This window comes from Aotus nancymaae, unplaced genomic scaffold (assembly GCF_030222135.1).
Source record: "Aotus nancymaae isolate 86718 unplaced genomic scaffold, 86718_ANA_hifiasm-v0.15.2.pri h1tg000057l, whole genome shotgun sequence".
In the NCBI taxonomy this organism is placed as follows: Eukaryota; Metazoa; Chordata; class Mammalia; order Primates; family Aotidae; genus Aotus; species Aotus nancymaae.
Window position 1 is genome coordinate 23,874,797 of NW_026988471.1, and position 15,614 is coordinate 23,890,410.

A 15,614-nucleotide genomic window follows, 5' to 3' on the forward strand; every position below is an offset into this window, starting at 1 on the left:
ATACACTGGGAGTCTTATTTTAATCTGCCTCATCATATTCGAAGTAGACATAGTATAAATTTTTAAAACTTTAAAATAAAAGAACCTTAGTGACAACCGAGCCGCTTATTTTGCACATGGGAAAACCAAAATATCAAAAGAAGTTGGATGTCTCATTCAAAGTCCACACCTCCAGTTAAGAGCTAGATCTGCATTAGAACCTGCTAGAGCTGTGTGTCTCCTTTGAGTGGACAGACACCTTGACCGGGCCAGCCTTTGGCTGTGAGGAGCGTGTCCAGGGAACATGCTCTCAGGGTTAAGAGCAGTGAAGTACCGAACTTCAACTTCAGCCACACCTGGCTTCAGCACCTCAACTCTGTGTTCCGGCCTTGGGGGCTTATGAAGGCCAGGCAGCCAAAGGCCTGACTCAGCCTTCTTTCTGGAACTCTCCTGTACTTGTTTGTAATCGATGATCTTGTGATCACATGGATTACTACCGTGCCCTTTTTTTTTTTTTTTTTGAGACAGAGTCTCACTCTGTCGCCAGGCTGGAGTGCAATGGCGTGATCTTGGCTCACTGCAACCTCCACCTCCTGGGTTCAAAGGATTCTCCTGCCTCAGCCTCCTGAGTAGCTGGGATTACAGATGCATGCCACCATGCCCAGCTAATTTTTCTATTTTTAGTAGAGATGGGGTTTCACCATGTCGGCAAGGATGGTTTCGATCTCTTGACCTCGTGATCTGCCTGCCTCGACTTCCTAAAGTGCTGGGATTACAGGCGTGAACTCTGCGCCCGGCCCCTACCATTGTGCCTCTTCTGCATCACCACATCAGTCATGCCAGCAATGTCACTTAGATTTATTGCTAATATCAGAATTTTCACTCCTAAATATGCGAATGCATTTTAGATGTAGTTTGGAAGGAAAGGTCTCCTTATTTGCTTTGTAGGTTGGAAGTCTCTCAGTCAACAGAAAATAGTTGTATTTATTATTGTAAGAACAAAACACTACAATCATTAATGATGTTCGTGGAAGCTGCTAGTTTTCATCCAGAAAAAGTTATTAACAACTTTTAAGTCATTAAATATGGACACAAATTGACAATACTGAATATCATAAGAGTCTACTAACTAGATATTTTTAGGAGGAATACCATATCCTTTTTGAACCAACACATGTTTATAAAAATTAAATAATAATACAGGGCAGAATAATGGAGAATATATCTTATAGTGGATCTAACCTTTTTAGAGTTGTTTGGGGGTACAAGATTAATAACATTAAAAAAAATTACCTATAAAGACCAGGCATGATAGCTATTGCCTGTAAGCCCAGCACTTTGGGAGGCTGAGGTGGGTGGATCACCTGAGGTCAGGCGTTCAAGACCAGCCTGACCAACATGGTGAAACTCCGTCTCTACAAAAAAAAAAAAGAAAAAAGAAATAGCTAGGCATGATGACCTGTAATCCCAGCTACTTTGGAGGCTGAAGTGGGAGAATCCCTTGAACCCGAGAGGAAGAAGTTGCAGTGAGCTGAGATCGTGCCATTGCACACAAGCCTGGGTGACAGAGTGAGACTTTGTCTCAAAAAAACAAAAAACAAAACAAAACAAAATCCTGTAAGAATCATATTAAATATTTAGTAATTCAATTCCATATGATTCTTGCTTCTCTGCAGGACTCAGTTGAAATTAAGTCCCTATTTAGAATTGCAAATGTGCAGCACTGTGGTGCAGAAGGAATCTAGCTGCCCAGGATGCTGATCAAGACCTACTGAACTGAAATGGCAAACTTTAAAAATTGACTCCAATTTTTGTTTTTTTGTTTGTTTTTATTTTTGTTTGAGATGGAGTCTCGCTCCATTGGCCAGGCAGGAGTGCAGTGGTGCGATCTCAGCTCACTACAACCTCCGCCTCCCAGGTTCAAGCGATTCTCTTGCCTCAGATTCCCAAAGTAGCTGGGATTGCAGGTGCCAGCCACCACGCCTGGCTAATTTTGTATTTTTAGTAGAGACAGGGTTTCACCATGTTGGCCAGGCTGGTCTCAAACTCCTGACCTCAAGTGATCCACCTGCCTCGGCCTCCCAAAGTGCTGGGATTAGAGGCGTTAGCCACTGCACCTGGCCAGACTCCAATTTTTAACAATAAAATGTAATGACATTTTTAAGTCAAATTTCAGATTTGTTCTTGCATCCTCAAATTCATTGAGGGTGGCGCTGCTGCTTTGTTGCTGGCTAAGAGCCTCTCAGCCCCCGTGTGTTTGCGCAGCTCTGGATGGAGGGGTGAGGGCAGGTGCTTCCATGAGCCCCTTCATGTTCCCTTCTCTTTCACCTCTGCTCCTGCAGCAGGGGAGGCCTGAGAAGGGCCATGTTTTCCAATCTTGTTGTGCAGGTGGGAGAGGTGAGCGTGATTGGAAACTCAGATATTCCCAGAGTGCTCTGCGAGGCCGGCTGAGCTGGCTCTGGGATGCGGGGTTCCCTTGGCTGGACCATGGCAGGGAGTCTGGGGATGCCCAGCAGTGAGGAGCATGGTGGGTCACCTCTCATGTATTTCTCTCCTTCCTGCCTGATAGTTTGTGAAGTTTGCCAACATCGAGGAGGATACCCCATCCTATCACCGGAGCTATGACTTCTTTGTGTCCCGATTCAGTGAAATGTGCCACTCGAGCCACGATGACTTAGAAATCAAGACTAAGTGAGTAGGGGAAGGCAAGGGTGGTTGGTTCAGCCCACAGCAGAAGCAACGGTGGGTCCTGTAGATAACTTCCAACCCGCCACTGTGTGTCTGCTTTCATTAGTGTCTATGTCTGCTCTGATGTTGCTGGGCAGGCGGGCAGTGCCTGGCTCCCTACATGGGATTTCTTTTCTTTTTTTGTTTTTTTTTTTGAGATTGAGTTTCACTCTGTTGCCCAGGCTGGAGTGTAGTGGCATGATCTTGGCTCACTGTACCCTCTGCCTCCCGGATTCAAGTGGTTCTCATGCCTCAGCCTCCTAAGTAGCTGAGATTACAGGCATGCACCACCACGCCTAGCTAATACTTATATTTTTAGTAGAGACGGGGTGTCACCATGTTGGCCAGGCTGGTCTTGAACTCCTGACCTCAGGTGATCTGCCCACTTCGGCCTCCCAAAGTGCTGGGATTACAGGCGGGAGCCACCACGCCTGGCCCCCACATGTGGTTTCTAAAGGAAAAACTGCTTGGGCCGGACAAAGGGGCTCAATGGAAGACAGCAGTCATTTAAGCCCAATTTGAGAGCCAGTGACAGAACACATGCATGTACACACAACCCCCCACATATACTTTTTGTTCAGAATTACATGCATTTCTACTCCAGAAACACGCCCACTCACTATTAACCATCAAAATCTATACCTACCAATAAAGAGCCAAAGTCCACCCCTTGGCTGATCCCAGCTGCCTTCTCCACTCTATCTCCTTGGCCCTCCCTCTCACTCTTTCCCTTCCAGCACACCACAGAGACTGCCCCAGGGCCTTTACGCAGTCTACGCTTGTGCCTGGAATGCTTCCTCGAGGGATCTGCGCAGCTCACTGCGTCGCCTCTGTCAAACCTTTGCTCAAATGTCCCCTTGTCAGTAAAGCCGCCCTGCACACCCCCACATGCCCACTCCCTACTCTCTCACTCTGCTGGGGTTTCTTTCCCCTTTTAGCAGTTTCATAAATTACTTTCTGTGTTTCTTGTTCACCACCTGTCTCTTCCCACTGGAATGTAAGCTCGATGAGGGCAGGGTCTGTCATTTTACTCACAGATGCATCCCAAGCACTAACATTGCCCAGAGAACAGTAGCACTTGATAAATTCTTGTTGAGTGAATAACAGAATGAATGAACACTTTAAGACAAGCAACTTGCCTTATGGGATATGCTTTTATATGCACACACTCCAATTTATAAATTAGCTGACAAGTAATTTACTTGATTACCTCAAGTAAAATCAAAGAAATTGACCAGGTGCAATAGCTCATGTCTGTAAGCTCAGTACTTTGGGAAGCTGGGGCAGAAGGAACACTTGAGCCCAGGAGTTTGAAGCCAGCCTGGGCAACATAATGAGACCCTGCTTCTACAAAAAATAAAATTAGCTGTGCATGACTGCACATGGCTGTATTCCCAGCTACTCAGGAGGCAGAGCTGGGAGGATCACTTGAGCCTGGGAGGTCGAGGCTGCAGTGAGCCATGATTGCACCACTGCACTCCAGCCTGGGCAAAAGAAAGAGTCCCCATCTCTAAAAAAAAAAAAAAAAAGAAAAAGAAATTAAAATGAATATATGCTTCTAAGGCAGTGGACCAACTCCTGGGCAGGGCCCAGTGCAACTACGTGGCATTGTCTGGGTTCTCCCAGTCCCCGAGACTCTCATAAGCCAGGTGTGGACCCCCTGCAGCTACACCAGAGTTGGGGAGGAAGGAGCCCCTCACCTTCTCCAGGATTGGCTTCCCAAGTCACCACCATTGGAAAATGGCTGTGAAGAGGCAGAGGGGCTGGAGCTATGGGGGTGTGTCCAGAAGCAGGTGTTGAGGGAGGTACAGATCATGGCCACATATGTCTGTAACACGTGCTGCCCATGCAGGCCCTGCCAAGCTGTCCTAGGGTGCTAGGGGAGTGGATGGCACACTCCTCATGCCACTGCACACACACACACCATCCATAGTTTGTGATGTGGTCAGCACTGTGTTCCAGCAGCATCAGGAGTTTCCTGAACATCAGGAGGAAGGTTGGCTACCATCCACCAGCAGTGCCATTATACCCACAGGCTGGCACTTGTCACCCATCCTCCCACCTCTGCCTCCTAAGTAGCTGGGAATACAGCCATGTGCAGTCATGCACAGCTAATTTTATTTTTTGTAGAGGCAGGGTCTCATTATGTTGCCCAGGCTGGCCTCAAACTCCTGGGCTCAAGTGATCCCCCTGCCCTGCTTCCCAAAGTACTGAGCTTACAGACATGAGCCATTGCACCTGGTCAATTTCTTTGTGATTTTACTTGAGGGGTTTTGCTTCTATGTCCAAGTATACTTCTGTCAGCTAAGTGTTTTTATAAATTGGAGTATGTGCATATAAAAGCATATCCCATAAGACAGGAAGGCCTGCAAGTGAGAGAAGGAGAGGGAGGGATCTTCTGGTGTCAGTTTTCTTCCTTCATCCCCTTCTTGTCTGTCTCTTCTGTTCCCTCCCTGTACCCGTTTTTCCCTGAGATCTCTCTGTTGTTCATTCTCAGCCTTTTTAGACTCAGCTGACCTGGTGGCAGCTGTGCTGGGCTGTCCATGCACACAGCATTATTTTGCTCTAGGAACCCAGAGGCTACCTCTGAATGCCATTTGCTGCCCTTTCCAAGAACACCCTTGGGTCCAGCAGTGGGTCTGTACATGCAAGTGTGTGTGTGTGTGTGTGTGTGTGTGTGTGTGTGTGGTGTGTGGGGTGTGGTATGTGTGGGGCGTGTGTGTGTGCTGTGTGTGTGGGGTGTGTATGCTGTGTGTGTGGGGTGTGTATGCTGTGTGTGTGGGGTGTGTATGCTGTGTATGGGGGTGTGTGGTGTGTGTGTGGTGTATGTGTTGTGTGTGTGTGGTATGTGTTGTGTTTGTGTGGTGTGTGGTGTGTGGTGTGTGATGTGTGTGTTTGGTGTGTGTGGTGTGTATGTGTGTTGTGTGTTGTGTGGTGTATATGTTGTGTGTTGTGTGTGGTGAGTGTGGGGGGTGTATGTATGGTGTGTGTGGGGTGTGTGGGGTTTGTGTATGAGTGTGTGTAGTGTGTGTGGTGTATATGAGTGTGTGAGTGTGTGTGATATATATGAGTGCATGTGTGTGGTGTGTGTTTGTAGTGTATATGTGTGAGTGTGTGGGGGGGTGTGTGTGGTATATGTGGTGTATATGAGTATGTGAGTGTGGGGTATGTGTGTGGTGTGTGTGAGTGTGTGTGGGGGTGGTGTGATTCCTGAGGGCCAGTGCATCAGTATTATCTGATCTCCCCTTGGATTCAGAGGTTATGGGGCCTTTGGTCATGGGTAGATCTCCACTGTGCCCACTAAGAGGAGCAGTAAGGGCCAGGCACAGTGGCTCATGCCTGTAATCCCAGCACTTTGGGAGGTTGAGGCAGGCAGATCACTTGAGGTCAGGAGTTCGAGACCAGGCTGGCTAACATGGTAAAACCCTGTCTTCATTAAAAATACAAAAAATTTGCCAGGCGTAGTCCCCGATACTCAGGTGGCCGAGGCACAAGAATCACTCGAGCCCAGGAGATGGAAGTTGCAGTGAGCCAAGACTGTGCCACCGCACTCCAGCCTGGGTGACAGAGTGAGACTCTGCCTTGATAAATAAATAAATAAATAAATAGGAGCAGTAAGAAGTTTCCTCCTCCCCTAGGCCTGATCTTTCTGAACTTTTGAAAGGCATGGTCAGCTCTGGGTGCCACAGAATGAATCATGTGCATTTATGGAAGGGATTCTGGGGAGACTGAAGGAGTGCAAGGTAGTTAGGGAAAGAAGAAAAATTAATTCACATGCACACATAAGGGAGCCCTGGGTAGAACTTTTTCTGCCAACCAGGCCTGGTTTCCTGCCAGCCAAGCCCTCCTGAGTGGGACAAACAAGTCCAACACGCTGAGGATGTGTTTCACTTGTGCCTTGGGGAATGCCTTTTTTTTTTGAGGCAGAGTCTTGCTGTGTTGCCCAGGCTGGAGTGCAGTGGCTTGATCTCGGCTCACTGCAACCTCCGCCTCCCAGGTTCAAGCGATACCCTAGCCTCAGTCTACTGAGTAGCTGGGATTACAGGCGCACACCACCAAGCCTGGCTAATTTTTGTATTTTTAATAGAGATGGGGTTTCACCATGTTGGTCAGGCTGGTCTCAAACTCCTGACCCTGTAATCCACCTGCCTCAGCCTCTCAACGTGCTGGGATTACAGGCGTGAGCCACCATGCCTGGCGGGGAGTGCCTTTTAACCTGGAACCAAGAAAAGTCAGTGGGACAGTATTCCTGATCGTTCATTCCCAAGTTCGGACAGCTGCCATCTCAGGGTCTTGAATGTGGTCAGGGTCAGGTCAGCGTGGCCAGGTGCTTCCAGTGAATCCTTGCCCATAGCCAGTGGCCCTGGAGGTTCCTGGACCAGGGTATGCTGGTGCTCATAGGCTCCTGCCACTCCCAGTCACGGTCCCTTGGTAAGGCCCAGGGTAGCACCCTGACAACCCCAATTAAAACTGAAATTTAAAATGCAACTGGCAACTCAACCTTGAGAAAAACTGCTCATCTCCGATAACCACAAAAGGATGTGAATTGAAATAGCTACAAAATGTAAGGATATTTTGGAGTCATAAAATTAGAACAGATGTGTAAAATGAGATCCTCAATACTGCCGCAGGCACTGTCAGAGTGGCATTCTCCTGCGGCTTGCACATGGGCAAGGGGTTGGGGGCAGTTATTTTGGCAATTTGGGAGCCTTTCGTTTCTTTTTTTGAAACAGAGTCTCACTCTTTCATCCAGGCTGGAGTGCAATGGCAGGATCTCAGCTCACTGCAACCTTCGCCTCCCAGCCTTACTCAGTCCCGCCCCAGCCTCCTGAGTAGCTGGGACTACATACAGGTGTGCACCACCACACCTGACTAATTTTTTTTTTTTTTTTGAGACAGGGTCTCACTCTGTTGCCCAGGCAGTAATGCAGTGGCACAATCTCAGCTCACTGCAACCTTCATCTCCTGGGTTCAAGCGATTCTTCCACCTTAGCCTGCTGAGTAGCTGGAACTACAGGCGCCCGCCACCAGGCCACACTAAGTTTTGTACTTTTAGTACAGATGGGGTTTCACCATGTTGGCCAGGCTGGTCTCGAACTCCTGACTTCAGGTGATCCACTTGCCTCAGCCTCCCAAAGTGCTGGGATTACAAGCATGAGCCACCACACCCAGCCTGATTTTTTAATTTTTTGTAGAAACAAGGTTTCGCCATGTTGCCCAGCCTGGTCTCGAACTCCAGAGCTCAAGCAATGCACTGGCCTTGACCTCCCAAAGTGCTGGGGTTACAAGTGTGAGCCATTGTGCCTGGCTGCCTTTTATTTCTTACATTTTGACTCAGTGATTCCACTCATGGCAGTGACTTGAAATGTAGTAAAGTATTTTATACAATGATGACCCTCATAGCATTATTATAAAAGCAAAATGTTGGCCCTGCTCACGCCTGTAATCCCAGCACTTTCAGAGGTCAACTTGGGCAGATCACGAGGTCAGGAGTTCAAGACCAGCCTAACCAACATGGTGAAACCCCATCTCTACTAAAAATACAAAAATTAGCTGGGCATGGTGGCGGGCCCCTGTAATCCCAGCTACTCAGGAGGCTGAGGCAGGAGAATCTCTTGAACACATAAGGCAAAGGTTGCAGCGAGCTGAGATTGCGCCATTGCACTCCAGCCTGAAGCCTGGGCGACAGAGCGAGACTCTGTCTTTAAAAAAAAAAAAAAAAAGGAAGAAGCGAAACATTTGGAAACAACTTAAATAACCAATAGTCACTAGTTTAAAAAGATTTTATGATAGTGTATCAGGCAACCATTCAACCTGTTTATGAATAGTTAATGACATAGGAAAATGCATAGAATGTATGTGAAAAAAGCCAATACAAATCAAATATGCACTAGGTTCTTAATTCTGTAATATATTATGCACAGAAGAAAGGAATGCCATCAAAATGCCAATAATGATTATCTTTGAGTGGGGGTGGTAGTGGTGAATCTGCTCTTCTCTATACTTTTCTGTGATTAGCATGTATTATTTTATAACCAGAAAAAAAGGTTTTATAAAAAAAAGAAAAAGAAAGAAACTTCAGGCTGAAATAAACAGCCAGTGACAAGGGCTCCCTCCCACAGGGCTGTGCTGATGCTGGGTCAGCAGAGTGAGGACTGGGGTGGACAAAAGGGGCTCCCTCTATGCTGTTACTCGGTTTCTCCTGTGGTTAAGCCTAGCCCCAAGCTGAAACCTTCTGTGCCTCTCCCTCCAGATCCGCCTCCCCCAGCCTCCACAAGTTGCTTACAGCCTTGGATTCTGCCTCATCAGTTCTTGGCAGCATTTTAAGCTCTCACATCTTGGGCCCAAGCTGGAACAACCCCAGCTGAGTACTAAACATGGGGAGCTGGAGCACCCAGCACCCTAGGGCTGGAGCCTGGGTGGTAACAGGGCAAGGGCAGCCTGTAGTCTCCAGGATGAGTCAGAAGACATGGCTTCCTGGACTCGTGTCTGCCAGTGCCAGGAGGTCCATGAGAGTAGCAGGTGGTCTCCATTCTGCCTTCTGATGGACAAATGTATCCCTAACTCCCAAGCTGTGCTGCTTTCTCAGCCACCAAAGCTGGACTTCTCAGGGCTTGAGGACTTCTGAGTCCCATTTCTTTTTTTTTTTTTAAAGAAAGAAAGAAAAAGAATGAAGAAGAGGAAGAGAAAGAGAGACAGAGAGTGGGAATATTGCTTTCTTGCCCAGGCTAGAATGCAGTTTAGTAATGGGTATTGAAAACCTCTTTTATACCAATAATTATACTTGATGTAAACAGGAAGGAATAAGGGAAGAAAAAAACAAACGAGCAGCCAACCAATATTTCATTTAAACCTATGAAATGCTATGCGATTACTGAGGAGTGATTTACTTCCAATTATGTAGTCACTTTTGGAATAGGTGTGAGGTGGTAATGTATGTTTTATGTATTTGAAGTGGAGAGTTCTATAAATGTTTATTAAGTTTACTTGTTCCGGGTCTGAGTTCAAGTCCTGAATGTCCTTGTTAATTTTCTGTCTCGTTGATCTATAAAATCGTTAGCTCTTCTTGTTGCATTGATCCTTTTGCCATAATGTAATGTCCTTCTTTGCCTCTTTTGCTCTTTGTTGCTTTAAAGTCTACTTTATCAGAGGCGAGAATTGCATCTCCTGCTTTTTATTTATTTGTTTATTTTTACTCTCTGATTGGTTGATAAATCTTCCTCCTTCTCTTTGTTTTGAGTCTTTGTGTATCATTGCATGTGAGATGGGTCTGGATGCAGCATACCAATGGGTTTTGGCTTTTTATCCGATTAGAATATATATAACTTTAATACTGGCATTTGATGCTAGCTGGCTGTTTTGCCCATTAGTTAGTGTAAATTTTTCGTTGTGTTAATGTTCTTTTCTTTTTGATATATTTTTGGAAAGGCTGATATTGGTTGTTCCTTTATATGTATAGTGCTTCTTTCAGAAGCTCTTGTAAAGCAGGCCTGGTGGTGGTGAACTCTCTAAGTACTTGTTTGTTCGCAAAAGGTTTACTTTTTCCTTCGATTATAAAGCTTAGTTTGGCTGGATAGGAAATTCTGGGTTGAAAGTTCTTTTCTTTAAGGATGTTAAATATTGATCCCCACTCTTTTCTGGCTTGTAGGGTTTCTGCTGAGAGATCTGCTGTAAGTCTGATAGGTTTCCCTTTATGGGTAACCTGACCTTTCTCTCTGGCTGCCCTTAGTATTTTCTCCTTCATTTCAACCCTAATAAATCTGGCAATTATGTGCCTTGGGGTTGGTCTTCTTGAAGAATATCTTTGTGGTGTTCTCTGTATTACCTGGAGTTGAATATTACCCTTCCTTGCCAGGTTGGGAAAGTTTTCCTGAATGATATCCTGAAGAGTATTTTCCAACTTGGATTCATTCTCTTCATCACATTCAGGTACACCTATCAAACGTAAATTAGGTCTTTTCACATAGTCCCATATTTCCTGGAGACTTTGCTCATTCCTTTTCATCCTTTTTTCTCCAATCTTGTCTTCTCGTTTCATTTCACTGAGCTGGTCCTCGACATCTGATATCCTTTCTTCTACTTGATCAATTCGACTGTTTAAACTTGTGCATGCTTCGCGAAGTTCTCGTGTTGTGTTTTTCAGCTCCATCAATTCACTTATATTCCTCTCTAAATTGTCCATTCTCATTAACATTTCGTCAAACCTTTTTTCAAGGTTCTTAGTTTCTTTGCATTGGGTTAGAACAAGTTCTTTTAATTCACAGAAGTTTCTTATCACCCACCTTTTGAAACCTGCTTCTGTTATTGGAACACACTCGTTCTCCATTAAGCCTTGTTCCGTTACTGATGAGGAATTGCGATCCCCTGTAGAGGGAGAGGCATTCTGATTTTGAGTATTCTCTGCCTTTTTACGCTGATTTCTTCCCTTCATTATATATTTATCCGTCTGTTGTCTTTGTAATTACCGACTTTCTAACTAGGTCTCTGAGCAGACGTCCAGCTTGTCGATTCCCAGCGCCGAAATCTGAGCAATCCACTGCGCCGGCCAAAATAGCGGTGTTAAGATTGATGGTGCTTTTCTGCCCAGGAGTCTCCGGACTCTGCACCAAAAACTGGCATGCTAAGGCGCCAGCAAAACCGCCACGCCAGCCACAAGAGTCACCCTGGCGACACGTGGGGCTCCTCTGCTGGGAATCTCCTGGTTCATGAGCAACAAATATTCGTCTGAAAGTGTGGCATCCTCTTGTTCTCTGCGCTTTCACTGGGAACTACGAGCCCGAGCTGCTAGTGATCAGCCATCTTCGATCTCTCTCCTGAGTCCCATTTCATCCTTTTCCTTACAGAATTCGAATGTCAGGCATCAAAGGCCTGCAAGGGGTGGTGAGGAAGACAGTGAATGATGAACTGCAGGCCAATATCTGGGACCCACAGCACATGGACAAGATCGTTCCATCACTGCTTTTCAATCTGCAGCACGTAGAGGAGGCAGAGAGGTAAGCGGGTGGGCGGGCGGGCAAGGGAGTGGGTCAGTAGATATAGTCAGCCCTCCAAGGACCGTTTGGGAACCACATGGTTTGGGTTGGTCAGTGAAACACAGCTGCAAGGCCAGGGACCATGGCATTGTAGCTTGCTCTGCAGTGAGTCCAAAGCTGGCTCCCTACAACCATGGGTCTGGCTTTGTGCCAGCCCACAGTTCCCCTAACATCAGTGTTGCCGAAGGAAGGACATGGTGGTGCTGGGCTCCCTGGGGGTAAGTTGGTTAGTAATAACACACAGAACCAAGAGTCTGGTTGCCTTTGTCTCCCTGGAAGCAGGGCCAAGGAGGCTTTAAGATGCCTTTTGTGGCTCTGATCACTGCGGACTTTCCATCTGGACCTTCCTTCCTCTGTTGCTTCCTGATGCTATTTCAGGCCCTGAAAACGTGCATGCTTGACCAGCCCGCAGCCACTTAGCAAGAGCTTGCAGATTCTGGATTTTAATCCTGGTCCCCCTAAGCATGGGATTCATTCCTGTCCCTGCCCCCTCATTTTTCCCCTCTGTGAAAAAGAATGGGGAGAAAGGTCCATATTGCTGTCCCACCTGGGCTATCTGTGCACTAGGCTGGTTAGGTCGGTTGAGCCCAGGGTATTAGAGACTGGGGTGGGGGTAAGGGGGTACGTGTGTCCTCTGGTGGCTATTTCTAGAATAGCATCTCACTGACAAGCTGCTGTGGTCTCTGAGCTGGGAGTCCTCGGGCTCCTCTTCTGTCCAGATATGGGCTCACTCCCTGTGACTTGGGTATCACTGAGTCTTGCCTGAGCCAACCACTGTGCCTTTCCTTTTTCCTCCCTCTCTTTCCTCTCCTTTCTTCCATTTTTGTTTTTTGCCACCCTTCCCTGTCTTCATCTCCCATCTCCTTTTCCTTTTCCTTCTGAAGCCTTAGGTGCATCAAGACACACATGTTCTACACCTCGCCTGGCCCCTGGGGCTCAGAGCATCCTTCCCACAGGGGCACATCTGGAAATCTTTAAGGATTTCCAGAAAATGAACTTTATCTCTTCTTCCCCAATCTTCCTTCGCTCCCCACAGTGGGGGGCTTCTTTACCCCGGTTTAATCTCTGACAGCTGTGACACCTCCCCTATTGCCTAGTATGGCCCATGTCAGACTCCTGCTTGTCCTGCACGGATGAGGCATGGAGAGCCAGGACTGCACAGAGCCCAGCCTGCATGCCACCCTCTACCCACATGCCTCTGTCTTCCCAGCCGGTCTCCCTCACCCCTCCAAGCACCTGAGAAGGAGAAAGAGAGCCCCGCAGAGCTGGCTGAGAGGTGCCTTCGGGAGCTGCTGGGCCGGGCTGCCTTTGGCAACATCAAAAATGCCATCAAACCTGTTCTCATGTGAGTATCCACACCCCACCACCTTGGCCCAGCCTTCAGCCTGGACGTGTTTCAGGTCCCTGGCATCTCCTGGCTGGCTGGGAGGAAGGGGATGTTACAGTTGTGGCGCCGCAGCCAAGTTGGTCCCTTCCCTGTGCCTGTGTTCCCTGCATTGTGACAGCAGAAGCTGCCACAGGGTGGCCAAAGGCTGCCAGTAGGAAGGCACCCAACGCTAAATGAAGGTGCCCAGCTTCACTGCACGCATCCACACCTGCAGAGCGCTGTCCTTGGCCTCTCTTCAGCGCTGGGCTGGGACTGCCCCAAGGCCCTTCAGGCTTCACTTCCTCACCTGTGAACTGTGTGAGGGGCTCTGAGGAGGCGTCCCTCTCCCTCCAAGCTAATCTCTTCTCCCTAACATCACCGGGAGTTTCATAGTTGTTCCCCCACGTTCTCTCCCTCACAGCCATCTGGATAACCATTCTCTTTGGGAGCCCAAGGTGTTCGCCATCCGTTGCTTTAAAATCATCATGTACTCAATTCAGGTACGGTGGCAGCCCAGGCCAGCTAGATCCCAGGACAGGGGCCCCACTGGGAACCAGGCCGGTGCTAAAGTAGAAAGCCAGAAGTCCCCTGTGACTCCTCCGAAGCTACTGGCTGCCTAATCCAGTGCTGCTGGAGCTAGCTGTGGAGAAGGGTCGGCTGATTTTATTTCCTGTACATCACAGACCAATACTTTTATGAAATGCAATTAAAACAAATAATTCTTAGAAAAATTAAATGAAAAACTCCTGCAAAATGCAAGCCTACGGATCACACCCTTGGCTGCTACAGCGCTGACAAGTTGTTTACTAAGCACTGACTCTCTGTCTCGTCCTTACCTCAGTGTAAACCAGTATCAGACCCATCTCGAATGGGCACCAGCCCAGGGGCCACACTTTGAGCAGCACTGGACTAAGCCATGTGGCCTCTGCGGCCCTTGCTGGTAAGACCTGAGGCCTGGGAAATGAAAGGAAGACACTATTTTCAAATGGTCTTTTGACCCATTTTGAAGTAAAAGGGCCCTGGAAAACTGTCAGCCAAGGCCTCCACTGGGATTTGACTCTTTTTTTTTTTTTTGGAAACGAAGTCTTACTCTGTTGCCCAAGCTAGAGTGCAGTGGCATGATATTGGCTCACTGCAACCTCCACCTCCCAGATTCCAGTGATTCTCCTGCCTCAGCTTCCCAAGTAGCTGGGACTACAGGCGTGCGTCACCACGCCTGGCTAATTTTTGTACTTTTAGTAGAGACGGAGTTTCACTATGTTGGTCAGGATGGTCTTGAACTCCTGACCTTGTGATCTGCCAGCCTCTGCTTCCCAAAGTGCTGGGATTACAGGCATGAGCCACCACTTTGGCTTGGATTTGTCTCTTTGTTGGAGGGAGGAGGGAAGGATCCAGGAAGGGCACGAGGTGTCAGTGCCACCTGCAGTGTCTGGGGCCTTGGGACGTCCCTATAGTTGACCCCGATCTTTGGGTGCCAGGAGAGGGCTGCGCAGCCCAGGGGCCCCTTGGGGTTGCTGTCCAGGCCCAGCTCATCTTCCTCCCGCAGCCGCAGCACTCCCACCTGGTTATCCAGCAGCTCCTGGGCCACCTGGATGCCAACAGCCGCAGCGCTGCGACGGTGCGCGCGGGCATCGTGGAGGTCCTGTCCGAAGCCGCGGTCATCGCCGCCACCGGCTCTGTGGGTAAGGGGCATGGCGAGGGCCTGAGGGCCGGGGACCCCGCAGAGGCTGCAGCCTCTTCCAGAGAGAGGCAAGGGGCAACAGGAAGGGGTCGGAGTCCGTTTTCCTTGGGAGAAGTCCGCCGGGAAGTTGGGGGCGCAGAGGAAGCCCAGGCTGGAAGGGGGGCTGGGCCTGCCCTGCCTGCGCGCGGTGCAGGGAGGAGGAGGGTGCCAGCCCTGGATCTAGGGTGTCCCGCTCTGCCGCGCTTAGGGCCCACGGTGCTGGAGATGTTCAACACGCTGCTGAGGCAGCTGCGACTCAGCATCGACTATGCACTGACCGGGAGCTACGACGGGGTGGTCAGCCTGGGCACCAAGATCATCAAGGAACACGAAGAGCGCATGTTCCAGGAGGCTGTCATCAAGACCGTCGGTGCGCCGCGGGGCGGGCCAGGGGCGGGGAGGGACCGAGGTGCAGGGGGGGGCCAGGAGCTGGGCAGGGCCGAAGGGAGGCCAGAGGGCCCCTTGAAAGGGGCGAGGCCCCAGGGGCGGCCCGGGGATGGGGGCTGGAGAGGGAGGTGCCGCACTGGGGCGAAGGGCATCCATCCGCGTGCTGTAGGATTGTCCAGCACCCACATGCTACTCGCAGACATCGGAGAAAATGAAGTCGGTCCTTGGTGCGCTGGCTGGGCAGGGCCCGAGCGACAGCACAAAACAGTTGAATGGTTTTCCAGGTCTGAAGTCTCAGACCTTCCTTAGCCCCAGTCTCCATCAGACCTGCCTAGTGCTTCCAGGTTTGGGCCTCCAGGAGGGAGAGGTGGGGACTAAGAGAAAAGGATGAGGAAGGGGGCAT

At 48.9% G+C, this 15,614-nt stretch overlaps 1 protein-coding gene across 4 annotated transcripts in view; it reads left to right on the top strand.

Annotated features, from left to right (window-relative positions):
* Positions 1-15,614, top strand: part of EFR3B (EFR3 homolog B) — a 119,633-nt gene that overhangs the window by 78,061 nt on the left and 25,958 nt on the right. For all 4 annotated transcript variants that reach the window (XM_021677053.2, XM_064363900.1, XM_064363901.1 and 1 more), the window contains 6 exons: positions 2,549-2,670; positions 11,550-11,699; positions 12,949-13,083; positions 13,526-13,604; positions 14,651-14,786; positions 15,033-15,194. In XM_021677053.2, the coding sequence (XP_021532728.1) occupies positions 2,549-2,670; positions 11,550-11,699; positions 12,949-13,083; positions 13,526-13,604; positions 14,651-14,786; positions 15,033-15,194 (784 nt within the window). The remainder of the gene's footprint in view (positions 1-2,548; positions 2,671-11,549; positions 11,700-12,948; positions 13,084-13,525; positions 13,605-14,650; positions 14,787-15,032; positions 15,195-15,614) is intronic.